Below are 26,507 nucleotides of genomic sequence, written 5' to 3'. Positions count from 1 at the left end.
TTGCAGTGAGCCAAGATCATGCCACTGCACTCCAGCCTGGGCAACAGAGCATAACTCTGTCTCCCCACCCCAAAAAAAGAAAGAAAGAAATAGTTCTTTATTTATCATGTGATCTTTCCAGTACACTTGCTAATTGCTACTTCAGAGTATAGCCAGATGTGGTGGCACACACCTGTAATTCAAGCACTTTGGGGAGGCCAAGATGGGCAAATTGTTTGAGCCCATGAGTTGGAGACCAGCCTGGGCAACATGCTGAAACCCCATCTCAACCAAAAATAGAAGAAAAATTAACCCGGCATGGTACTGGGTGTCTGTAATTCCAGCTGTTCAGGAAGTCAAGTTGGGAAGATTGCGTGAGTCCAGGAAGTTGAGGCTGTAGTGAGTCATGATGTTGCCATTTGCACTCCAGCCCGGATGACAGAGCAAGATCCCTGTTTCAAAAAAAAAAAAAAAAAAAAAAAAAAAGGATCAGTATATATGTTAAAGTATTTGTTAAAGTACTTTACAACAAATATATGTAAATATATAGTCACAGTATCAGAGTATAAAATGATTACTAAAAAATAAATTAACTCGAATAGTTACTCCAGAAAATAAAGGAGGTAATCAGTGGGGATTGTACTTGAAAATTCACTTGTTTCACAATTGTGTTCATTTTCATCCTGACACCCTTTGCTCTGGTATGAATTTCCATTGCTAAATATTTCCAGCTTACCTCCTTTGGATGAATTGGGCCGTTAGCCCTTTTCTCACACTGACAGTATCCCAAGAGTGGTAATGGGTGGGCATGAATCAGAGGTTCCAGTTTCTTGGTGTGGATTGCAGAGATCTGTTTTTTCTGTCTTACAACCTGCTTAGGTGAATCTGTCTCTGTCATCAAGCACACTGATCCCGTCCCTGACCCACGAGCTGTCAACCAAGATAAAAAGAACATGCTGTTTTCTGTAAGTACTTCATGAAATGTTTTTATTTTATTTAGAGACATTTCCAAAGCCAAATGGTCCACAAATGTTATGTTTTTCATTGGCTGTCACTCTAAAGGATAAGCACACTTTTCATAATCAGTCTTAGCTGTCAGAATATGGCAGTAACATAGTATTGTAGAACGAGTGACTTCGATGTCTTTTAATCGGCAGGTTTGGGGGGACCAAAAAAAAAAAAAAAAACCAGCTCAAACATCTTCAGACTCTTAGCTGCAAACATAGTTGAAGAGTAGATTTGTTTGGAAAAGCCTTAGCCTATAAAGGGTGTTTTCAAAATGATGTAAATGACAGTTGCTATTTGTATGTGGTTCACAATAAAAAGGTGTGTGTTAACAGAGAGAAAGCAAATGTGGCAAGCTGTTAATAATGGTGAGTTTAGGTGCAAAGTATATGAATTTCATGTTCATTTTACTATTTCACTTTTTCCGTTGATGTGAAAAATTTTTTTGAATAGTGAGGAAATGCAAGGATTTTTGGTTTGGAATCTGTAATGATTGTCAAGTTGGGGACATTTGTGGGTTTGTATCAGAGCCTAACTACTACCCATAGTAAGTAAATAGAGGTACTGAAATTAATGAAGCCGTGTACTTCTGTTATAACACTAGGAGTTAAAGTGGCATGGGAGAGAATGCTCACACTTGATTTCATTGGTTTTTGGACCCTGGCCCTTGAGTAGGGGTTCTCAAGATAGCCGGTGGGGCTGGTTGCCTTTCCTATTACAATGAGAAAAGTAGGGGTTGAGTTGTTGGAGCCAGAGGTGGAGAATGCTTAGAGTTGAACTATACAAGTTTGAAAAATGGAGAACACAGAGGGGTTAGAGCACTGCTTGAAGATCCTCTGCAAGCCAGGCTCAAATAGAAATTGAGGTGGGCTAGTACAGAGCTGCTTAGTGTAAGTAAGTACTATGTGAAGCATTGCTGGTTGTCACAGTTGTATGGCTGGTTGCTTGAACAATAGCCAGCAGAAGGGCTAGTAGAATGTGGTGAGAATCTGGGTGCCCTAGTCAAAATCCAGCGTCAGTATTTGATTTGGGATGTGGTATTCATCTTGTGACCAGTTCTCTACTTCTATCCTAGGGTACAAACATTGCTGCTGGGAAAGCTATGGGCGTGGTGGTAGCAACTGGAGTTAACACTGAAATTGGCAAGATCCGGGATGAAATGGTGGCAACAGAACAGGAGAGAACACCCCTTCAGCAAAAACTAGATGAATTTGGGGAACAGCTTTCCAAAGTCATCTCCCTTATTTGCATTGCAGTCTGGATCATAAATATTGGGCACTTCAATGACCCAGTTCATGGAGGCTCCTGGATCAGAGGTGCTATTTACTACTTTAAAATTGCAGTGGCCCTGGCTGTAGCAGCCATTCCTGAAGGTCTGCCTGCAGTCATCACCACCTGCCTGGCTCTTGGAACTCGCAGAATGGCAAAGAAAAATGCCATTGTTCGAAGCCTCCCGTCTGTGGAAACCCTTGGTTGTACTTCTGTTATCTGCTCGGACAAGACTGGTACACTTACAACAAACCAGATGTCAGTCTGCAGGGTAAGAGGAATAATTTAGAATCTTTCCGGTGGTGGTTCTCTGTTCATCCTACCAATATGCCTTCATGCCATCAAAACTTTTGATTTGTAATTTCATACCTTTCTGTGGGCTGTGTGTGTAGCCTGAGCTTAATTTCTAATATTTGAGAGGATCTAATCATTTCATTCCTAAAACTGTTTCACAAAATATAAGATAACTGCGTGACTGATACACTTGTATTAGATGTAAGTGAACTAGAGAAATTCTATTTTCCTTTAATTTAAAAAAAAAAAAAAAAAAAAAGGCCAGGTGCAGTGGCTCACACCTGTAATCCCAGCACTTTGGGAGGCCAAGGTGGGTGGATCATCTGAGGTCAGGAGTTCGAGACCAGCCTGACCAATGTGGTGAAACCCTATCTCTACTAAAAATACAAAAATTAGCCATGCGTGATGGCATGCCCCTGTAGTCTCAGCTACTCAGGAGGCTGAGACAGGAGAAGTGCTTGAACTCGGGCAACGGAGGTTGTAATGAGCCAAGATTGTGCCTCTGCACTCCAGCCCAGGCAACAGAGCAAGACTCAGTCTCCCAAAAAAAAAAAAAAAAAAAGACAGGGTCTTACTCTGTTGCCCAAGCTGGAGTGCAGTGGCACAATATGTAGCTCACTGTAGCCTCACTTCCCAGGCTCAAGTGGTCCTCCCACCCCAGCTTCTCAAGTAGCTGAAACCACAAGTGCATACCACCATGCCCCACTAATTTTTTATTTTTTTGTAGAGACAAGTTCTTAGTATGTCTCCAGGATCTTGAATTCCTGGGCTCAAGTGATCCTCCTGCCTTGGCCTCCCAAAGAGCTGGGATTACAAGCATGAGCCACCGAACTCATCCTCCTTTCTTCTTTGCCTGATCCTCTGTTTCTAGGTGTATGTTAACAGATAAGTTCTAGAGAAAGCTGCTAGTTAATCTCCCTACCTGAAGTCCTAATTGGTTTTTCTATAACATGTTGAATGTAGCATGCTTGTTCCTACAGTCATCTCTCAGTATCCATTGGAGACTGGTTCCAGGACCTCCCTCAGATACCAAACTCTGCAAATTCTCAAGTCTCTGATGTGAAATGCTGCAGTACTTGCATATAACCTTGTTCATCCTCCTGTATACTTGAAATCATCTCCGGATTACTTAGTATAAATGATATGTAAATAGTGAAGTCTAGGGACAGGAAGATGGTTGGTGACCTGACTGGGGCCCAGGCCTATGCCTCCACTGCCAAGTGCTTGAACATCTGGGCCCTGATTTTTGGGCATCATCATGACCATTCTGCTGATCATCATCCCAATATCGATATTGCAAGTCTGTTGATAGATCAGGAGGCATCATCCAGGCCAGGAACTCTGCCCATTACCTGTTTCCCACGTACTCCACCTTCCATTCCTCTCCCTGTCCCTGAGCTGAGTCCTATATCAGCCCTTTATCCTCACACTCTTTTCTACAATGGCATTCAATAAAGTATACCTGTTCCTGGGGAAAAAAAAGAAAAGTAACAACTGAATAAATAATGCAATAATTATACAGCTGAATTATTTTTCTATGATTCACTTTCCTTAGGTTTTGCTTAAACAACTTGGTACAAGTCTATTCCAGAAGGTACACATGACTCATACAGAGTAGACATGTGTCAAAGATTTTATTCAGCTCATTGATTAGCCAGGGAATCTATTTGAGGAAGTGTTCAATATTAGAATATTAGAATAAGATTGCTAGGTTAGATTACAAAACCAGTGTCTTATAGGGAAACCTCATATATTTGAACTTTTATTTAATAGCACAGTGTAACATTTTCCTAGAATGGGCTTGTTAAATAATGCTTCTGTATGATATTGAAAGGATATAGTTACCTTGGCCTTATCGTCAGGTTTTAGATAATTATTTTTAACATCGGAAATTGTTTTATAATCAGTTAAGTACTGTGTGAATTTTTGTCTTGCCAATTTTAATTTCATGATGATTTTTTAGATACAGGTTCTCCCTCCCCCGCAAGCTCCTTATGAAGTCCAAACCCACATTTAGAATTGACAGAACTGGGGTGTTCCAGCTTTCAAAGTGGAAAGCTTCTAGGTTTGTCTTAGGTTTCTCCAGGATATTAAGGTGTTTGAGCTACTTAAGTTCTTACTCCTTGGAACCAGAAGTTTGGGTGAATTGGCTAAAAGTTAGTTTTGTCATACTGGTTGTTTCAGGAAGAGAAAGGGAATTGTCTTTACTATTCTGTTTCTCCCAGTTAACTGTTTTAACTTAGCCTGAAAGCTTTAATTCCTCAGCATAGTTTTTATGTCCATGAAAATAAGCCATATGTAAAATTGTAATTTTTAAAATTTCAGTTTCCCAGTTCATTATAAAAATTTTTTTGTTCTTCTATTCTCCCTTGAATGGCTTGACTTAAAATGTTTTCTTATAATAAAGAAAAAGCCTGCCTGTTCTGAGTGAAGCTCTGCCTCACAACAGGAAGCTGGTGCTAATTGGTATTCTGCAGGAGGCTTCTTGCAGTGGTATTGCATAACCGCCCTTGACTTAGGAGGATTTTCATCCGGCATATCCTGAATGGTTGACTTGCTTACAATCAAAAATATCTAAGTACATTTCAGTTTAATGTAGATTAATTTCAGTCTAATGTAGATTCAAATTCCGAATGTCTTTTAAAATATTTTGGGCTCTGGTATAGATTCAAAATTTCATGCATGGTGGTTCATGCCAGTAATTCCAGCACTTTGGGAGGCCGAGGCAGGTGGATCACCTGAGGCCAACATGGTGAAATGTCATCACCACTAAAATTTAAAAAATTAGCCGGGCATGGTGGCAGGCATCTATAATCCCAGCTACTCTGGAGGCTGAGGCAGGAGAATCACTTGAACCTGGGAGGCAAAGGTTGCAGGGAGCCTGAGGTCATGGTACTGCACTCCATCCAGCCTGGGTGACAGAGCAAAACTCCACCTCAAAAAAAAAAAGTTATTTTAAAATAAATATTAGCTAATTTCCTTATCGTATGTGAGATGAATTGCTCTGAAACAATATGTTTTTAAAACACAACATGGCCTTTTAAACTTGTTTTTACATTTTAAAAATTCCCCTTAGAGAATGATTTGATCAAATTATTAATTCCTCATATTGCAAGAGAGCATGAGAAAATAGCTTAGACATCACTTTCTATATTTCTTTTTCTTTTTAGAGAAGGTTTTACAAGTTTTCATTTGCAATGAAAACACAAGTCTAAATCTTACTTTTCCAAACTGGGCTTCTGAATTATAATTTGTGAATGCAAATCAAGCAGGGGGAAAGAATTATCTTTAAGAAAATAACTTATATCGCTTTAAAAAATAAAAATCCTTTCCTAAGCATGCTTCCATCTGTATTGTCTAGGGAACATCAATTCATTCAGCTCTGCGGGCTCCTTACTGTATACATATAGTTATGCAGCTTCATAGAACATGAGCTATTGCCACAATAAAAATAAGTGGGAAGGAGCAGAGAAGCAGTTTGTCTTATTTTACTCGGGAAATGTTTATGAAGCTCTGAAATGTGAGTTTATTCTTCCCAAGCTTTTGTGCTTAGCTCTAAGGCAGGACTACCTAATAGCCCCCTCACAGCCAGCCATTTGAAATTTGGAATTCTGAGCAATCTAAAGAGTAACTTGTCTCTAAAACTGACCTTTTGCGGACCGGGAGTCCTCATAACTTGGATTTTGTGTGGGTTGTGTCTTTGGTGCCACTGCTGCTCACTGATTCAGCACCTCAGTGATGCTGTTTTTCAAACTGTTCGATTGGTCGGGAGTGTGATGGGCAAGGCAGTCCAATGTAATAGCTAGAGTAAGGGACAGTACTGATGCTGAGTGAACCTCAGTGAGTTTTATTAAAATTGTGTTCATAAATGAAAAAGGTGGTTTGCCTTTGTCTTGAGCTAACTAAGGTAGTATATTTGTATTTTTTAAAATCCCCTTTAAATACTGTGATGCCCTTTCCCCCTACAGATGTTCATTCTGGATAGAGTGGAAGGTGATACTTGTTCCCTTAATGAGTTTACCATAACTGGATCAACATATGCACCTATTGGAGAAGTGTGAGTAACCCTCCTCCTCATTTAAAGGCTCTGGTGTGGCAGTCTAGTATTTGTATCGATTTGCAGCATGTGTACAAAGTTAAGACAGCTTTCTGAATGTGGCTCTCAAATCAACGCTTACTACTAAAGTAGTAAATTTTTTTTTAAAACAAAAACTTTGAAAGATGAAACACAGGTTATAATCCAGTCATCTTTTTGCATCTTCTGGGGTCCAAACTTTCAAGTGGGATTTGTGTTTGTTACTCACTGATACCAGTAGTGGAAGAATTAAATTGACTAAGAATTTCTGGTCTTGTTACTGATTGATTTCTGACATCAGAGATGCATTCTCTCTTTTGTATTTGTCTAATACTGGCTCTGGCATCAGATTTTGCGGAATGATCACTCAGATTCTTTGGAATTTTTTCCAGTCTATTGTCTCCAAAATTGTCTTTTCGTTATTAAACAATTGGGGAAAAATCAATAGAGCTGACCACACCCTGCTCTTAAGAGTGTTTTCTCTTTCTCAGCAAACTGACACAAGAATCAAACACCTCATGTTCTCTCACTCATAGGTAGGTGTTGAACAGTGAGAACACATGGACACAGGGAGGGGAGCATCACACACTGGGGTTTGTGGTGGGGAAGTAGGGGAGGGACAGCAGGGGGTGGGGAGTGATAACATGGGGAGAAATGCCAGATACAGGTGATGGGGAGGAAGGCAGCAAACCACATTGCCATGTATGTATCTATGCAACAGTCTTGCATGCTCTTCACGTGTACCCCACAACCTAAAATGCAATAAAATATGTATTTTTTATAAAAAAGAGTATGTTCTCTTTTGGCAGGCATAAAGATGATAAACCAGTGAAATGCCACCAGTATGATGGTCTGGTAGAATTAGCAACAATTTGTGCCCTTTGTAATGACTCTGCTTTGGATTACAATGAGGTAAGTCTCTTCATAAATTAGAAGAAATGACTGTTCCTAGTTCAAGGGTGGGGTAGGTGGAATGAAAGTCCAGCCTTCCTTCCTCCCTTTTGAAAATCAAGGGTTCCTGATTTTATTTCCCCTTCCATTCAGGAGCCTATGGTGGGGCCAGCAAGACCACACCAAAGAAAACTGAGAGCCTTTCACTTATTGTCTGTGACTGAGCATTGCAGTTAGTTAACTAAGAGATGTGGTGTATGTGATGTTCTTATCTGTTGATAACATACTTACTAGAAATTAATAAAACCCAGGGTAGAAAATCCTTTCCTGAAAGCAAAGGGTAGAGTTTCTGTCTCAAAGGCAAGCCAATCCCTGTCAGAGACAGAATGTTAACTTTTCTGAATGGTAAGCAATGACATGGAATTACATTATTATGTGAAGTCTCTCTTTGACTCAATAGTGTGATCAGTGGCTTCTTATGTTTCCGTGAAATAATGAATACTGTGATTGGTGTCTTATATTTAAGGGAAATGAAAAACCTACTTATTAGAATAAGATCACATGCGTACCTGTACTTTGAGTATTTTTTTAATTCTCTGGGTCACCTGTTCCAGAGGAGGATTAAAAATGGCCATAGAATAATGATGTAATAGAGGACAGATGGTCCTTATATGGAAAAAAATATTAAAGAGAAATTTATCTGTGTATTTCTCCCTTTTTTCTACTTTCTGTGCCTTTAACCAATACAGGCAAAGGGTGTGTATGAAAAAGTTGGAGAAGCTACAGAGACTGCTCTCACTTGCCTAGTAGAGAAGATGAATGTATTTGATACCGAATTGAAGGGTCTTTCTAAAATAGAACGTGCAAATGCCTGCAACTCGGTTAGTATTTGAACCTGGTTTATTGTTCATGCTGCTTATCATGCACTAAGTGTATGTACACTTAGTGTCCTCACTGTCCTCTCTTAGAAAACTAATTATACCTTGTATCCTCAAACTTAACAGTATTTCCTTCCCCATATTCACTCTCAGGTAAGATGCTCTTTCTGTGTATTTGACCATGAAAATAATAGCAATTAATAAATAATTTCCCTTAGCGACCATCTGTGCCCACAGGGGCTGCCTTCTCCTATAGTACTGTGAACAGTCTTCTTGCTCCTAGCAGAAGCCATCTCCTCCCAACATCTCTGCTGTACTACTGATTTCCATCTCTACTAGATGTTCATCAGCATAGAGGAAATAATAGTGTGTGACTGTTTTAAAACTTTCCTTTGACCTTATTTCCCCTGTTAACTACCACACTTTCTTTTCCTGTACAGTTAAACTTCTTGAAAGAGCTATTTGTATGTATTATCCCATGTTCACTCCTCTCACTTTCTTGAAATCCACTCCAGTCAAGCTCTTGCCTCTACTAGTCTGTAAGAACCCGTTGTCAGAGTCACCTATGATCTGGTGCTAAATCCAATGGCCAGATCATTTGTGAGTGTGCCAAATGGTACATTTACAAAGAGGCTGGGTGCAGTGGCTCATGCCTGTAATTCCAGCACTTTAGGAAGCCCAGGCAGGCAGGGCAGATCATTTGAGGCCAGAAGTGGAGACCAGCGTGGCCGACATGGCAGAACCCTATCTCTACTAAAAGTGCAAAAGTTAGCCGGGCATAATATCACGTGCCTTTAGCCCCAGGCTGAGGCACAAGATTTGCTTGAAAACCCAGGAGGCGGAGATTGAAGTGAATAGACATTGTGTCACTACACTCTGGCCTGGGCGACAAAATGAGACTCTGTCTAAAAAAAAAACACACGCACACAAAGCAAAAATTGACAGAAATAAAAGGAAAAGTAAACAGATTCACAGTCACAGATTTTTTTTAAAGCTCATCAGGCAGTGTTAATGTACCTTATGTGTGGCCTGAGACAATTCTCTTTCCGTTGTGGCTCAGGGAAGCCAAAAGATTGGACACTCATACAGTAAGTAGTCCAAGATGAAGAATCAGTAACCATACGAAAGATTTGAACACAGTAAATGTACTCAGCCTAACTTACATTTCTATTACGCTAATTTGTATGCTTTTCAAATGCATAAGGAGCATTCACCAAACTTTTTTTTTTTTTTTTTTTTGAGACGGAGTTTCGCTCTTGTTACCCAGGCTGGAGTGCAATGGCACGATCTCGGCTCACCGCAACCTCTGCCTCCTGGGTTCAGGCAATTCTCCTGCCTCAGCCTCTCGAGTAGCTGGGATTACAGGCACACGCCACCACACCCAGCTAATTTTTTGTATTTTAGTAGAAATGGGGTTTCATCATGTTGGGCTGGTCTCGAACTCCTGACCTCAACTGATCTGCCCTCCTTTAATCTCCTGAAATGCTGGGATTAGAGGCATGAGCCACCACACCCGGCCACCAAATATTTCTTAACTCATTTGATGATACCAGCATAACCAAATACTAAAGGTCAGTGTGGTAGTGACGGTGGCAGTGGCAGTAGGCACGGGCATTGTCCATGTATCCACTGAACAAATGAGTGGGCTCTGAGTCTTTTTCTGCCTGTCAGAGCCTTTGAGCCAGGGCTTATTCGGCCACCATCACTATGACAAGGGCCAGTAGCAAGGATTGGAGTCTCCACAGTGAGTTTGACCTGGACGAGGTTCCTATCCAGGAGCTGCTACTCCCTCCTGCCAAGACCACCATACTGGACCTGTCCTGCAGTACTACCCTTAGATTTCTGTGGCTTCACAAACCCCGGGAGCTTAGACCTGAGTAGGAACACTCTGCAATGGCTTTTTGTGGACACTGGCCACCTGTTCAGCCTCTAGCACCTGGGTCTCCTCAAAAGACTGGTCCCCCTGCCTGTCACTTGGCTCAACTTAAGAACTTGAAAGGGACTGGGAACAGTGGCTCACACCTGTCATCCCAGCACTTTGGGAAGCTGAGGCAGGAAGATCACTTGAGGCCAGGAGTTTAGGTTGCAGTGTCATCGCACTTCAGCCTGGACAACAGACTCAGACCCCATCTCAAAAAAAATGAAGGCCTGAAGTGGCTAAACCTGAAGGATAACTCCCTTTATCCTATTCTGGCTAAAGTGAGAAGTGATTTGCAGACTACATGTTACAATACACAAAGGCTGTGTGGGTCAGTCAGTAATGTGGGTGCCAAGGACAGATGGGAGAGAAGCAAGCTACAGAGGCAGCTCAGGAATGGGAACTGCGGAAGCTGGATGTATTGGCAGAAGGAGTGTGATGCCCCCAGAGGAGCCAGGGAGGAGCAGCTTGGGGATGCAAGTCAGGCCCCCAAAGTCTATGTCTGGTTCCTGCCCCCTCAAACCACCACCTGGGAAACATCATTCCTGGGCTGTGCGGTAGCAAGCAGCAGCTGCTCCTTTTATATGACAGGCTGATTGCATGTGATTGCTTGTTGGGCAAGAGCCCTCCTACACTATCTTAGAGTGAATACCCTCTATCTGCAGTCCAGGGTTCTGCACAGCCACATGGTCCTCTAATAGGTCCACCTGACCAATTGCCTACAAAGAGCCTCGTCGTCAGTGTCCACTGCCTCCTAGCTGTGGAGCTTGGATTCCCATGTAATTGGGCTCTGCCAAACATACCTCTTTTTAATGTCAGACCTGTCTGTCATCACCATGTGGCTGCTGGTCAGTACATGCGGCCTCTTTATAGGACATTGTGTAACTCAGGGTTCCTTGGTAGAATAAGGAGCGATGGGACAGGGAGAGGTCCTGCATGCCTGAAGGAACAGGACTAGGGGAAGAGAAAGGTAAAACCCAGCCTTTTCTAGTTGTCATATAAAGCTGTATAAAGGCAAGGCTTATTTAGCAAAATGGTCAATTGTCACTACTAATGCTTTTTGTATGTCATAAACCTTTTCATCCCTTTCTGCGTTAAGAGGGCAGATGAGGAAGCATTGTATCATTGAGTGGTAGTACAGCCTGGGTTGGGGGTGGGAAGAGTGTAGACACTATTTTCTTAATAACCTCAAATATCAAGCATTTTAGTGACCACACAGAATCTCAGGGTGAAGTGTTCTAGACCATCCTGTCCACCCTGCAAGTAGGGACACCGAGCCCGTCCATAACCTATGTGGCATGGTCTTCCGATTAATATGAGGCAGAACTGATCTTAAGGACACTCCAGTGCCCTTGCTTTCCTTCACAGGATTTTGTCTTCTTTATAATGTACTGAGAAAACAAAACTCACACTGGAATTGAGAATGTCTCAGCTGAAGTATAGATTCCTTTTCAGTAAACCAATGCACAATTCACAGATAGCAATCTTAGAGCCATGAAGGCTTTGGACCACTCCTTTGGCTTCCTCCCTCTACCCATGTGGCTTCCATGAACCCGAAGCAGTCCAGGCTCCTTGTCTCCATTTTAGACCATTCACTCTGCCAATAAGTAAGGAGGTGGATCCTGGTAGAGCGTCACTGTGATCTATTAGTTGGTGTAACTAAAAATCTGAGGTGGCCTGAAAACTCAGCTTCACAAATTGAGGGTTTGAGTCATTTCATTCTAGACCTCTGACTACTCCTGCCCAGTGATGGGAAACAAGGCATGACATGGGGCTGAACAGTGGCTCACTAGCCAATGACCACACAAGTACTGGCAACGCTGTCATCCTCGTGTCTCCCTGCTCCAGAGCTCCCTTGCCTCATCTTTTTCACATCCCTTGGCCAAGGGATTGGAAACAGCTGTCATGCTGTTCGTTCACTAAGGAGTTCCAAACACAAGCTCTGCCTCTCTCTCCACTTGAGACAGCAGGAACCCATTTGTAGTTTGGAGGCAGAGAGAGCAGGCCCAGCGTTTTGGCCCCATGGCTTGTTTGGCTAGGTTCGTGGTTCTTGGCTAGCCCGAACTGGATGAAAGGGATTTCCCTCCCCCACTCCCAAGCCCTAAGACCTCTTACCAGGGTAGGTCCATGGCTTCCTCAGAATCACTGCACATTCCTTTAGTCTTCCCAGTACCATTGGTGTAAATTATTAATTGAAACTAAACACGTGTGATTGAGATGATACAGAATCCAGGATTGCACTCATACCCATTCCTTTGCTGCCTGAGTGGCTGGCAGGGCCCTGAGCCCCATCTAGTCAGCTGAGCAGGCTTTGGGGCTCCTGTAGCTTCCTAGGTTAGATGCTAATGTTCTTGGGGATTTCTATGAGGATTTTTAAATGTGTGTCAGTGGGGGCAAATTGATGTAATTAACTTACCACATTAACCAAATTAAGCTGGGAAATGATAAAATCACCTCAGTAGATGCATATGATGAAACTTCTGTCACACTGAACTAAGACTAGAAAAGCATGTCTTTAACACTGACGGTGTGTTTACACAGAAACCATGCTAACATTCTACTTCAGGGCAACAGAATTCTCACCATTTCTACTCAGTATTATACTGGCATTCCTGATCTGTGTAATAGGCAAGAAGAATACCAAAACTGGCAGAGAGTGGAGTATCTTTAGCTGTAGGTAATGGTGTAAAGCCAAAGATTAATTCTCAGTCTCCATCTTACCAATTGGTTGGTGCTGTCACTCGCTCCCTCTTTAAAGTACCTCTTCACTTGGCTTTCACAATCCCACACTTGTTTTCCCTCCCTAGCCTCTCCTTCGAGGTCTTCTCAGCTAGATCTTTCACATAGCACCGGGAGGTGAAAGCTCCATGCATAGTCCTCAGCCATTTTTGTCTATAGTTACTCCTGTGTTCTCTTCTGGTCTCATGACTAAACTCTAATCAGTAGCCACTAGCTATCTAAAGCTACTTAGAATACTTAAAAACAGTTCGTTAGGTGCCCTAGCCATATTCACTTCAAGAGCTTATCTGCCACATGTGACAGCCACATGAACAGTGGCCACAGAGCATTGCCATTTTCACACAGAGTTAAGGTGGACAGCTCTGCTCCAGGCCATGTCTCCACCTCTAGCACTCCATAGCTCAAGTCAGTGTCATTATACTCAGTGGTGTTCCTTGTCTCCGTTCAGCCAATTTTTTTTTTTTTGAGACGGTTTGCTCTTTCACCCAGGCTGCAGTGAAGTAGCACGATCTCATCTCACTGCAACCTCTGCCCCTTGGCTTTAAGCAGTTCTCCTGCCTCAGTCTCCTGAGTAGCTGGGAGTATAAGCGCCCGACACCACGCCTGACTAATTCTGGTAGTTTTAGTAGAGACAGGGTTTCACGATGTTGGTCAGGCTAGTCTCAAACTGCTGGCCTCAAGTGATCCACCATGCCCAGACACCTTAACAACTAGAGCTTGAGACCCTCCATCGTCTTCCCTTTTTACTCGTTATAAAACGCAAATGCCCCATAATTATCTTTGAGGTCCTATGACCTGCTTCTGCCACCCTCTGCCATTACCTGTCTCACCTTTTTCTTATGTAAACTCTGTTCCAGCCACACTGGCACTCCCTCACCATTCCAGAAGCCGCCAGGCTGCACGTCTGTTGTCTGCCCAGTGGGTCTTCACCACCACCCACCTGGCTCACACACCTTTTCAGGGTTTTACTCAAGTGTCGCCACCTTCTGACCACTTTATGTAACAGTACAATCTGTACATACTCAAGTGTTTTATCCCCCTTCCCTTTTTCTCCGATAGCATTTGTGTTACTTTTGCATCTTAGTCTGTCTCCCAAAATAGGGGACAAGTTTCATGAGGGCAAAAACTCGTCTGTTTTGTTTATTGCTATATCCCCAGCGTCTGTCATGTAATACGTGCTTAATGAATATTTGTTAAACAAGTAAAAATGTTCAGAAATTGTCATCCAGTAGTATTCGCTATTTGTTCCCTTCGTAGGTCATTAAACAGCTGATGAAAAAGGAATTTACTCTAGAGTTTTCACGTGATAGAAAATCAATGTCAGTTTATTGTACACCAAATAAACCAAGCAGGACATCAATGAGCAAGATGTTTGTGAAGGCAAGTATGGCAGACTACAATTGAGATGTTCTTACCAGGGTGAAGATCCCAGTGAGCCAATAAAACAAAATTGTTGATCTAAATCTGTAACATTTCCAGGGTGCTCCTGAAGGTGTCATTGACAGGTGCACCCACATTCGAGTTGGAAGTACTAAGGTTCCAATGACCCCTGGAGTCAAACAGAAGATCATGTCTGTCATTCGAGAGTGGGGTAGTGGCAGCGACACACTGCGATGCCTGGCCCTGGCCACTCATGACAACCCACTGAGAAGAGAAGAAATGCACCTTGAAGACTCTGCCAACTTTATTAGATATGAGGTTAGCTAATGAAAAGTTTCTTTGTCCACACCCTGCACAATTGATTGTGTTAAACAGTACTCCTTCAAGCGAAAGGTCAAACAGTTCTCACTTTTGCCAAGAAAGAGGTGTGGTTATTTGTTTTTCTACTCACCAACTGCGTCACCCTTAAAATTTAGATTGTTGCTTCAAACATAGCTAATAATTTTGTAAAAGTTTGTTTTCAAAGAGGAATAATCAAGATGAATTTAAATAAGCTTATAAACCCCATTTTGCAGCTCATCTAAATCATGATTTTTTTTTTTAAATGGGGCTATTTCTAGAATATTCATTAGTTACTAAAGGTCAAAAGATCCAAGTTAGAGATTCCTTCCACTTTTCTACTCGAGTATAATTCTTTCATATCAAGGATGTGACATCCTACAGGTATGAACAAAAGGAACAAACTTTGGTAGTGTGTGCTCAGAATAGCACAAGAGTTAAAGAATGGTTTGATAACGGGTATAGTGGTATTTTTTTCTCATAATAAAATGCAGAAACTGGCCAGGTGTGGTGGTTCATGCCTGTAATCCCAGCACTTTGGGAGGCCGAGTTGGGTGGATCACCTGAGGTTGGGAGTTTGAGACCAGCCCAACCAACATGGAGAAACTCCATCTCTACTAAAAATATAAAGTTGGCCAGGTGTGGTGGTACATGCCTCTAATCCCAGCTACTCTGGAGGCTGAGGCCAGAGAATCGCTTGAACCCAGGAGGCAGAAGTTGCAGTGAGCCAAGATCGCGCCATTGCACTCCAGCCTGGGCAACAAAAGCTAAACTCCGTCTCAAAAAGAAAGAAAATGTGGAAACCTGTCTCAGTGTTTAACTGGGCATTTTTAAAACTAGAGGACAAAACCAAGAATTTGCCACTTTTATTTAAAGTGATGCTCTTACTTTAGACCAATCTGACCTTCGTTGGCTGCGTGGGCATGCTGGATCCTCCGAGAATCGAGGTGGCCTCCTCTGTGAAGCTGTGCCGACAAGCAGGCATCCGGGTCATCATGATCACTGGAGACAACAAGGGCACTGCTGTGGCCATCTGTCGCCGCATCGGCATCTTCGGGCAGGATGAGGATGTGTCGTCAAAAGCTTTCACAGGCCGGGAGTTTGATGAACTCAACCCCTCGGCCCAGCGAGATGCCTGCCTGAACGCCCGCTGTTTTGCTAGAGTTGAACCCTCTCACAAGTCTAAAATCGTAGAATTCCTTCAGTCTTTTGATGAGATTACAGCTATGGTGAGCATGTTTGAACATGTACAGGTGACTCGGGCTACACGAGCGTATAGTACATCCTAATTTTGACCACTGAATTTTTTGTCATAGCTTTCTAATTTGAAATTTCTGTCATGATTTGGGTCTTTTCTCTAAAATTCTAATCATCAATACTTGGCATGGTGTATGCTCTTTGCAGGGAAGATCCCAGAGTAGCTTAAGACCCAGAAAGGCCTTTTAAATCAGTCCCAGAGGAGCAATCTTGTGATCTAGTCTCTTTGTTAAAGGAGACTTGTTTTTAATCCTAAGTTTTCTGAAAATTGAGGGTGTATTCACAGTCAGTGGTCTGTCACCCTGTGTGTGGATCACCCTGCTTTAAGTTGGGTGCTCTTTAAGAGCTGGCTGTTGATGAAGCATTTCCAGTATTATTCCCCTCACCTGATTTTCACCCAGATATATTATGTTAAATTTACTTTCTTGTCTTTAAAAAAAAAATTTTACAGCTGGGCTCAGCACTTCACACCTGTAATCCCAGCACTTTGGGAGGCAGAGGTGGCTAGATCATGAGGTCAGGAGATCAAACCATCCTAACGTGGTGAAACTCCATCTCTACTAAAAATACAAAAAAAAAATTAGCCGGGTGCAGTGGCATGCACCTGTAGTCCCAGCTACTCGGGAGGCTGAGGTAGGAGAATCGCTTGAACCCAGAGGGTGGAGGTTGCAATGAGCCGAGACTGCACTCCAGCCTGGGTGACAGACTCCATCTCAAAAAATAAAATGTACATATTTTTGGAATCTGCACTTTTCTACTTGAAATTTATCCATGTAGATACAAGCACTTCCTCTTGACTGCCACATAGGTTGTGTTTTTGTTTTTAGCAAGATACACAGAAAATTTTGAAGTCCCCTTTGTCCACTTTGGTAAGCTCATTTGGTAATTTTACATTTCCTAGGTATAATGTGTTTTGTGACACCAACTTAGGAAACAGTTTTATGACTCTTTGCCAAGAGACCGAGAGCTCTGTTCGTTTTCCTCCTGCTTTCCATTCAGTGAGCCTTTGCTCAGGGTTGTGAACGTGGCATGCCAGCTGGCTGACCCAACCATTGCTTTCCTTTTCAGACTGGTGACGGTGTGAATGATGCTCCTGCTCTGAAGAAAGCTGAGATTGGCATTGCCATGGGCTCTGGCACTGCAGTGGCTAAAACTGCCTCTGAGATGGTCCTGGCGGATGACAACTTCTCCACCATCGTGGCTGCTGTCGAGGAGGGGCGGGCAATCTACAACAACATGAAGCAGTTCATCCGCTACCTCATCTCGTCCAACGTGGGGGAAGTTGTCTGGTAGGTCTCTGTGACAGCATCACTTGCTGTATGCTTTTATGTAATGGGTCATGGAGCTCAGTTCTCCTACTTTGTGCTCCAGATTGCAGCAGCTTTGGTCTTTGTGCCTGAGTTGGAAGCGGGGAGTGGGCAAGACAGAAATGCCTTGTGGAAGCCGTGCTGCTTCGTCCCTCGGGAGGGCTGTCTGCAGCTGCCCCAGCGTGCACAAAGAATCCTCTTTAACGTGAAACTGAGCCTAAATTAACCAAGGAGTTACGTGAAATTCTTGCCCTCCAAAAGTTGGCTTTATCTCAGTCAGCTTAATTATTTGTTTTTATTATTATTATTTTTTGAGACAGTCTCGCTGTCACCCAGGCTGCAGGCAGTGGCACAATCTCAGCTCACTGCAACTTCCACCTCCTGGGTTCAAGCCTCCCAAGTAGCTGGGATTATAGGCATGCGCCATCATCCTGGCTACTTTTTTGTGTTTTAGTAGAAATGAGGTTTTGCCGTGTTGTCCTGGCTGGTCTTGAACTCCTGAGCTCAGGCAGTCCACCCACCTTGGCCTCCCAAGGTGCTGAGATTATAGGCATGAGCCACTGTACCCAGCCTCAGTCAGCTGAATTTAAGTAATAAACTAGGAAAAAGCAACCTTAATTCAAAATTGGGTATAAATGTTTTTACTCATTGCCCAAAGTTAATGATTACTGTCGTTTATTTTTATGGAGGAGGAAGGGGTGATGATGCTCTTTAAATAGTAGCTAGAAATCATTTGGGCTCTCTGTGTCTTCTTTCCTTGATTGGAAACAGTATTTTCCTGACAGCAGCCCTTGGATTTCCTGAGGCTTTGATTCCTGTCCAGCTGCTCTGGGTCAATCTGGTGACAGATGGCCTGCCTGCCACTGCACTGGGGTTCAACCCTCCTGACCTGGACATCATGAATAAACCTCCCCGGAACCCAAAGGAACCATTGATCAGCGGGTGGCTCTTTTTCCGTTACTTGGCTATTGGCTGTGAGTACAGTTTTTTTGTGTTGCTGATTTTTAAACAAAATGTTTGTGAGCTGAAATTTTGTAAACTCATCTCTTAAAAGCATGTTTTTTCTTCTGTCCCCATATAGGGTAGCAAAAGACGGAGGATGCCCTCTTACAGTTTGATGAACTATACACCCAATTTACTAAAGTCCTTTCACAGTTAGTTCCAGTTTTAGCATCCTGCCCTTACTTGGGCTTTTGTGAATGAGCAATTAAACATCAGGGTTTTCAGATTTAGCCCTGTGTGCAAAGGGATAAGGATGACTCAGGCTGGGTTCTGCCTTCTAAGAGTTCATAGACGGGATTTGAATAGATAATTGTCACCAAGACGTAAAACTTAGTCCCTGTTTCCATAAGCAAAAGAAAGGTTGTGCAGTGGCTAGGCCCTGTTGTACATAAATCATCTCTGTAGCCATCATCTTCCTCCCCTATGTGCCAGTTCCCATCCAATCAAATTCAAGATTGGGAAAGTGAGGCAAAATTACTTCCCTGGGATCCCATAGGAAGGTGTTGTGTTTTCATAATGTATTCACACAACTTAAAATTCAAAAAGCACACGATGGCATAAAGTGGAAAGGTTTTGGGCCAGTCACTTCCCTATGGCGTCGAGGAGCTCATGTACCCTGTGTCCTTCTGGAGAGATTCTGGCATGCTGTGCACACTGCATGACCTTGTCTCAACCTCTTCCTGCTTGTCAGATCCTTCCATATCCGGACAGGCGTAGTGCCTCATCCTTGCAGCCAGGGGTCTTCGTGCTCCATTGTAATTATTGGGTTAGTGGGTATATGCACTTGTCATTTTTGATGCTACCACATGGGGATACACACCTCATCTGAATTCTGTGTATTCTCTGCTGCACCTAGCTGCTTCTTTGCAGTAAACTTCCTGAACTGAAAGCTAATGTTGGGGGGAATCCCAGGAGCTGCTGAGGCCAGGACCATGCTGCTCAGTGTTCCACCCTAGCTCCTGACGGCATTCCCCTAGAAAGCTGCTGCTGGGCCTTTAATGGAGCAAATAAATCCATGTACAACTAGGCAGCATTAGTTTGCCCATAAGTCATGGCATAATCTAGCCTTACATTGGAGGATACACACTTGCAGCCTTGAAGTACTGCTCCCTCAGGGGAGAAGGCACAGCCAGGGTAAAGTTTGGCACAAGATTCAGCGGTTGCTTTTTCTCACACATTCTAGAGGAAAAATTACTCAGTTCTTCTATACCAGAAGTATCCCTGTCCTTCAGAAACCAAGCTCTAGTTGCCCTGGCTCCCAGGCATGAGCAGTTTGCTGGTAGCACCACAGACTCTGGTTATTGTTATTACCATCCCATGACTTTGATCTTCGTCCTTGTGTGGATTGGCCTGCATGGTCTCGGTGGCAGTGAGCCCTGCAGTGGCAGAGGCAAGTGCCTCAGCATCATGTTTGTTCCCAGGTTACGTCGGCGCTGCTACCGTGGGTGCTGCTGCATGGTGGTTCATTGCTGCTGATGGCGGCCCAAGAGTGTCCTTCTACCAGCTGGTACTCAGCCACCTTTCTTTTTGTTCCTTACATGAGAAGTGTTGTGAGGCCTTGACCTTTCTGTGGTTTGGGTGTCTGTCAAATCATCTTAAGGCTCAAATGATAAGCAGTTACATCTAAGATGATTCTGAGGGACCAGGGCTTCTCTGGGAAATTGGGGTCAACCAACCCAAATTGGCTGGCTCTTCTCTTGGGCAGGTCTGTGCTAGTCTTGGTATGGAGTTGGTGCCTGGACTTGAAAAATATACTGGGCTGATAGGCGTTTGATTGGATTTTTGTTGCAGAGTCATTTCCTACAGTGTAAAGAGGATAACCCGGATTTTGAAGGCGTGGATTGTGCAATCTTTGAATCGCCATACCCGATGACAATGGCGCTGTCTGTTCTAGTAACCATAGAAATGTGTAACGCCCTCAACAGGTTAGTGCACCTTCACAGCAGGCTGGGGCGAGTGTGCCGACGGCCAGGGCACCAGGAAATTGTGTGTAGTCACGGTCGATTGAGGATCACAGGACAGTTCTTCCCTTCCAGAAAGAAAGAACAGGCAACACCAGTATTAAAAGCATAAGCTGTCGTCACCTCCAGGAAGTAGTGGGAGTGCTTAGCCCTGTGTTTCTTAGGAGCTCTTCCTTTTTAAAAGAAACCATGGGGTCCAAAAATAGGAACTTTGGTAGCCCTGTGTGCCAGCACCCACAGGGAAGGAACCTCACCCCTTCACACAGACAAATGGTACTATCCAATTAAGCCTGTGACAAAAATGGAAATTTGTAAGTAGCCCAAGTGTTCAGGGCAATTGGGAGCAGCTTTGAACGTACTGAGATGGGGTCTGCTGTGCCAAAACGTAGATGTCAAACTCAGTTTGTCCTACATTGGGACATTCTCTTCTTCAACTTTGCCACCATAGAAAGTTGGTGGAGTGAGTTAGGTCAGCAGACGGTGCCAGGTTAACACCTGCTTTACTGAAGTGTAGTCCAACAGTGTCTTACTGCCACTGTGACACATGCTTGCCTTGGGGGTGCATTCCCCCACCTCTCCTTGCTCTGCAGCTTGTCCGAAAACCAGTCCTTGCTGAGGATGCCCCCCTGGGAGAACATCTGGCTCGTGGGCTCCATCTGCCTGTCCATGTCACTTCACTTCCTGATCCTTTATGTCGAACCCTTGCCAGTAAGTGATTGGGGGCTTGGGCTGGGGACCGGCCACCTCCTTCCTGGGGAGGCTGGAGGCATGACATGCCTTCTCTGTGCGTCAGCTCATCTTCCAGATCACACCGCTGAACGTGACCCAGTGGCTAATGGTGCTGAAAATCTCCTTGCCTGTGATTCTTATGGATGAGACGCTCAAGTTTGTGGCCCGCAACTACCTGGAACCTGGTAAAGAGTGTGTGCAGCCTGCCACCAAATCCTGCTCGTTCTCGGCATGCACCGATGGGATTTCCTGGCCGTTTGTGCTGCTCATAATGCCCCTGGTGATCTGGGTCTATAGCACAGACACTAACTTTAGTGATATGTTCTGGTCTTGACTGACAGTTTTCCATAAAGAAGATGTTTAACTTAATCAATTAATTTTTTATTGTTTAAAGCAACTGTCTATTTCTGCTGAATTTTCACATGAACATACTGGCTGGTGATGGAGGTTTCATACTCTAGATTTTTGTTTTGCTTTTTCTGACTCCAGTGGGGCAAGATTTTCCTTTTTTATACACATAATTAAAGTGTCCATTGACATGTACAGAGAACTAACACTATTTTATGCAGATATTTTTTTGTAGATGAAAAAGCATGTACAGTGTTCTGTTTAATACTCATCCTTGTATAAAAAAAAAATAGTTGAGCCAGCAGACATTGTCAGCAAATTAATTGGCAGCAGATTTTAGGGAATGAAATGAATGTGTGTGGTTTTTTCTAAAACTAAATAGCATGTATTGTGTCTTTTGCATGATGATCTGGATTTAATTTGATATCACAGGCTAATTTTTATTCATAAGCCAATTTTTCTGCACTGAGCAGAGTCCTGCTACCTCAGTCAGTATTGCTTTGGTTTGCTACTTCCCCTCACCCACTTCGGCCTCCATTCACCACCCCCCACCTCAACCCTGCCCCGCTTGGCTTCTTCTGTAGGATTGCGATGGTTCGTTCTGTTTACATCAGTTTTAACGAGAGGTATGCCTGTACTCGCTTGTGCAGAAAACATCATTCCAGAATCAATCGACCGGGTTTATGTCCCTTCACATAGTTTTTAAGGTTATTTATTTAAATGTCTAATGTATTTTATTGTAACAGACATTGTTTTGCCAACATTGCCTATTTCAGTGGCACGTCACGATCTAGTTTAAAAAGAAAAATAAAACATTTTAAATGGACAGAGAAAAATAACTGTCTTGTTTTTAACTCTTAAGTGGCCTACCTGGGACTAACAGACATGTCCAACTTTCTCTCCAGTTCTTAGCTCAGAACTTTAGTTGTACTCTGCTTGAGGGGAAGAAGGCTCCTGCTCTGCTGCGTAGGTAGTCATAGGAATTGTATTCTTAATGTAATGTACAGGCACTAATTGTTATCTGTGATGTACATTTTATGCAAGTTTCTGCTGGCCTGGTGTAGAGAACATAAGGGCAAGTGTGCGTGTGTATGTGTGTGTTTTGTAAAATCTGTAAATAGCACATGACCAAATGAACATATTGTATAGAACTATTTTTATTTGAATGTGGCACTAACCACCACCACCGTTACTACGATCAATGTTTGCGCATGTTCAAGATGAGTCTCACCAACAGTGTGTAAGTCATTAACAGTCCTAACTGTGGTGTTTTCCTCCAATGCCTTCCAACATCCATCAACTAATGTGAGTATTTTCTTCCCTGGGATTTGGATCCTTTAGCCTAAAAGTGACTGACTGCCACCAAGTGAGATAACTATATGTCACTAATGAATAAACTGCCCCCATGTCAGACGCTGCTGTGCTCCCTGATGCCCTGTGAGCAGCAGGGTTGCCTGTGGCGCCTGCTTTGTGACTCAAGCACTGCATAAGCTGGCTGGTGTTGTGGCTTCCATAGACTGCCTAGACAGTGGCTCCACAAGATGACCGGGAGGGCCCAAGCCAGACAAAAGCCAGAGTGGGGAGAGGCGTTTTTCAGCCAGACCAACAGGCTGAAGGAGCTGTGCAGCCTCTAGTGCTAAAATGAGGGTTCACAGCTGCCAGGAATCATCCCACAACACTGCTACTTGTTCATTAAAAAGCTAAAACCAGTGAACTCGGAGTATCAATAGGTTCATCTTAAATAGGCCACCACCCCCTCTCCCCCTTGCTAGGGCTTGTCCTTTGTGGCTAAGACTTACCTCTGCAGGGGATGTTAAAGCACAGTTAGTAGGACATGGCTCTGGACAGCCCAAAAACCAGCTTACTCCTTAGCCAGTGTGTGAGGCCTCAACTATACTCAAAAATGTACTTAGGCTCTAGTTACTGGGATGGCCAGTAGATGTAATGCAGATGATGAGAGTTTGGGCAGGGTTAGGAGACATGAAGCAGGACGAGGTGCTGCCGAGTGCAGAGGTCCAAGGCACGGAGATGGGACCTGGAGACCAAGTAAAAGCACCGTCCGTGGCTGTGCAGGTGGCTCAGGCCTCAGGCCTGTAGTCCCAGCCCTTTGAAGGCCAAAGCAGAAGGATTGCTTGAGCCCAGGTATTGGAGGCCAGCCTGGGTGACAGAGTAAGGCCCTGTCTCAAAAAAAGTCAGGCTCACTGTGAGGCCTCCAGGGCTGCTGGCAGGCAGCTGTGGCTCTTGGGAAGGGAGGCTGCTTTGCCCAGCAGGGAACATTTGGAGCAGGGGATAGAGTTTGCCAGTTTGAGCATCATGAGGTATAACCAGAAATGGGTTGAATGGACCAAATGCAAGGAATGCATCTCTGGGCTGCAAACTGACTGCTGCACTATTACTGTTGAGTGCAAACAAAACTCACAGTCAGCTTTCCATGACGCAGTTCCTTGACCTAGCGGCTTTTACCAAAAATGTAGTGTGGCCTGCTGTGGGAGGCACAGGCATGGCCCCTGGCCAGCCTCATGGTTTCTCAGCTTCCAACCCCTCCAGCCCACAGAGGAGGCCATAGAGGGACCCACCTTCCCTTGTCCCAGACAGCTGGAAGCGGGTTAGGCCGACTGCTGCTTTGAGCAGGGCCACTTGGTCCATTCCACTGAAAGCTTTGCCAGGTGAAAACATCTCAGCATCTCCTCCTCCTAAGTCAACCTGTAAGGACCAGGTCCAGCACCATGGTCTTGGTACATCCCTGGCCTCAGGCCCCTACCCAGCACTGAGGCGGTAGCTGCCCAGCACCTCCCCCACCTGCAATGTGCCTGCTGTCAGGCAGCTCTTGTCTGAAACTCAACTCCACATTCTTTCTTGATGGGCAGGTGACTGAAGGCCCAGCCATCAGTATCACTTGTTGCCGCCCTATGCCTCCCTTGGCATCTTTGAGCTTTGTCCAGAAGACCAACAACCTCACACATACCCTAACTAGGACACCACTGTAGTAGCTCACTCTGCAAAATGCAGATGATCCATTCTGGAGGAAGCCATCCCTTGAGCTCGGTGAGCTCCCAGGCAAGCAGGGCATCTCGGCGACCTCCCTCACAACAGCTGCTCCCTCATCCCCTCGGGCTAGAGCCTCAGTCCTGAGTGAGGCAGGCAGACCTCAGAAGACCCGAGACCGGCCGGGCATGGTGGCTCACGCCTGTAATCCAAGCACCTTGGAGGCCAAGGCGGGCGGATCACCTGAGGTCAGGAGTTCAAGACCAGTCTGACCAACATGGTGAAACCCCGTCTTAAATATAAAATTTTAAAAAATTTAAAAAAAAAAAAAAAAGACCCGAGACCACAAGCATTAGCTTAGTGTCTATCAAGCACCTAGCCACTGCCCAGGGCCAGAGCAAACCACGTCTGCAATACCTGTGAGCAAGGAGGCAGCAGTTGCTCTGTGACTGTAACCACCGAATTGTCCAAACACCCCCTGCAGTTAGTGAGACAGTAGGCTTCAGCCTCCTTTACTGAGGACAGTGAAAGGAAGGAACTGCCTCAGGACCACAGTTGCCCCTCCAGGGCAGGGCAGGGCAGGGCAGTCTAGCGGCTGGAGGCCAAGGTGCCCCCAGACGGGGCAGGAGCGGGAAAGCTGTGCTGCTGCAAGGCTGCTCACTTCATCAGCCTCACCCTCTCACCACTGATCCAGACCTTGTCCTCTTGCCTGTCTCGCTGCTTTCACACCTGCAGTGATTGTGTCTGCCTTGTGGGGTTTTCATCCAGAACCTTTATTCTGTAGCCAGACAACACAAGGAGTCTGTGTCACTGAGCCAGTGCTTCTAGATGCTACCCTGTGTGGGCGGCGCCTCAGGGACAGTAAATCAGAAATGCTGGTCTTGAAACTGAAAAGATCAAGCTGAATGTTCCTTTTCATCTGTCGCTGTTGATCTTCATCTATTTAAATAGCTATTCTAACATTTCCTCTCTGTATTTCATGAAGCTGATTTCCTCTCTCTTTCCTTTTCAGCAATACTGGAGTAACCGCTTCCTAAACCATTTTGCAGAAATGTAAGGGTGTTCGGTTGCGTGCATGTGCGTTTTTAGCAACACATCTACCAACCCTCTGCATGATTGATGTTGGGGAAAAAGAAAAGTAAAAAAAAGTTCCCAACTCACTGTGTGTTATGTGGAGGAAACGTGTATTACCAATGGGGTTGTTGTTAGCTTTTAAATCAAAATAATAATTACAAATGTACAATTTAGCTTAATCAGAAAGGCTCTCCAGAGAAGTTTGGTTTCTTTGCTGCAAGAAGAATGAGGCTCTGAAACTTTATCCAAGAACTTAGAAGCCGTCAGCCAAGTCGCCACATTTCTCTGCAAAATGTCATAGCTTATATAAATGTACAGTATTCAATTGTAATGCATGCCTTCAGTTTTAAGTAGCCAGATTCCTCTCCAGTGACATTGCAACATGCTACTTTTTAATTGGCCCTGTACAGTTTGCTTATTTATAAATTCATTAAAAACACTACAGGTGTTGGTTAAAATGTAGGCCTCCAGTTCATTTTCAGTTATTTTCTGAGTGTGCAGACAGCTCTTTTGCACTGTATTAAATGTGACTTATTTAATGAAATCAGAAGCAGTAGACAGATGTTGGTGCAATACAAATATTGTGATGCATTTATCTTAATAAAATGCTAAATGTCAGTTTATCACAACGCATGTTTGACTTTAGACTGTAAATAGAGATCAGTTTGTTTCTTTCTGTGCTGGTAACAATGAGCGTCGCACAGACATGGTTTCAGGTAAATAAATCTATTCTATGATAAATTCTCAGTGTCGTGGTGACTGTTCTCCTGTGGGAGGGGGAGTGATGGGCACTGAGGGCATCTACCCCGCACCCAGGCCTGCTCCTCTACAGGGAGGCAGGGGAGGCTCAGGCTGGTGAGGGTGGCCGTGTGACTAGACGGGACAGGAACCTCATGGACTTGACTTCACAGTAGACAAGCTGACGGGTAGAAGGTCCACTCATGTGAAGCCCACCCTGGCTCCCTGCCCCTTAAGGATGGGGAAGCTGAGTGTGTGTCACCAGTGGGGTTAAGAAACACACACTTGACTTCACAGTAGACAAGCTGACGGATAGACGGTCCACTCGTGAAGCCCACC

The 26,507-nt window shown here is 44.1% G+C and overlaps 1 protein-coding gene across 4 annotated transcripts in view; it reads left to right on the top strand.

The window, feature by feature from the left end:
- The window catches only part of ATP2A2 (ATPase sarcoplasmic/endoplasmic reticulum Ca2+ transporting 2), a 68,471-nt gene extending 42,300 nt beyond the window's left edge, over nt 1–26,171 (top strand). Inside the window, exons 7-22 of one of the 4 annotated variants that reach the window (XR_001110078.2) lie at nt 859–944; nt 2,060–2,524; nt 6,516–6,604; nt 7,432–7,534; nt 8,263–8,394; nt 14,306–14,428; nt 14,528–14,746; nt 15,661–15,996; nt 17,093–17,313; nt 18,103–18,305; nt 19,755–19,840; nt 20,125–20,258; nt 20,885–21,002; nt 21,088–21,208; nt 22,277–22,676; nt 25,369–26,171. Coding sequence is in view for 3 of the 4 variants with exons in the window: in XM_064379857.1 (XP_064235927.1) it covers nt 859–944; nt 2,060–2,524; nt 6,516–6,604; nt 7,432–7,534; nt 8,263–8,394; nt 14,306–14,428; nt 14,528–14,746; nt 15,661–15,996; nt 17,093–17,313; nt 18,103–18,305; nt 19,755–19,840; nt 20,125–20,258; nt 20,885–21,002; nt 21,088–21,357 (2,585 nt within the window). In the remaining variant the exon portion in view is untranslated. Of the gene's footprint in view, nt 1–858; nt 945–2,059; nt 2,525–6,515; nt 6,605–7,431; nt 7,535–8,262; nt 8,395–14,305; nt 14,429–14,527; nt 14,747–15,660; nt 15,997–17,092; nt 17,314–18,102; nt 18,306–19,754; nt 19,841–20,124; nt 20,259–20,884; nt 21,003–21,087; nt 21,574–22,276; nt 24,696–25,368 lie in introns of those variants that run through there. The other 3 variants (XM_012469084.2, XM_064379858.1, XM_064379857.1) reach the window with 3 other exon arrangements.
- Nucleotides 26,172–26,507: the final 336 nt, after the last annotated feature.

This window comes from Aotus nancymaae, unplaced genomic scaffold (genome assembly GCF_030222135.1).
Source record: "Aotus nancymaae isolate 86718 unplaced genomic scaffold, 86718_ANA_hifiasm-v0.15.2.pri h1tg000021l, whole genome shotgun sequence".
Classification (NCBI taxonomy): domain Eukaryota; kingdom Metazoa; phylum Chordata; class Mammalia; order Primates; family Aotidae; genus Aotus; species Aotus nancymaae.
The sequence above is the reverse complement of the archived record's forward strand: the minus strand, read 5'-3'. Positions and strand labels throughout refer to the sequence as shown.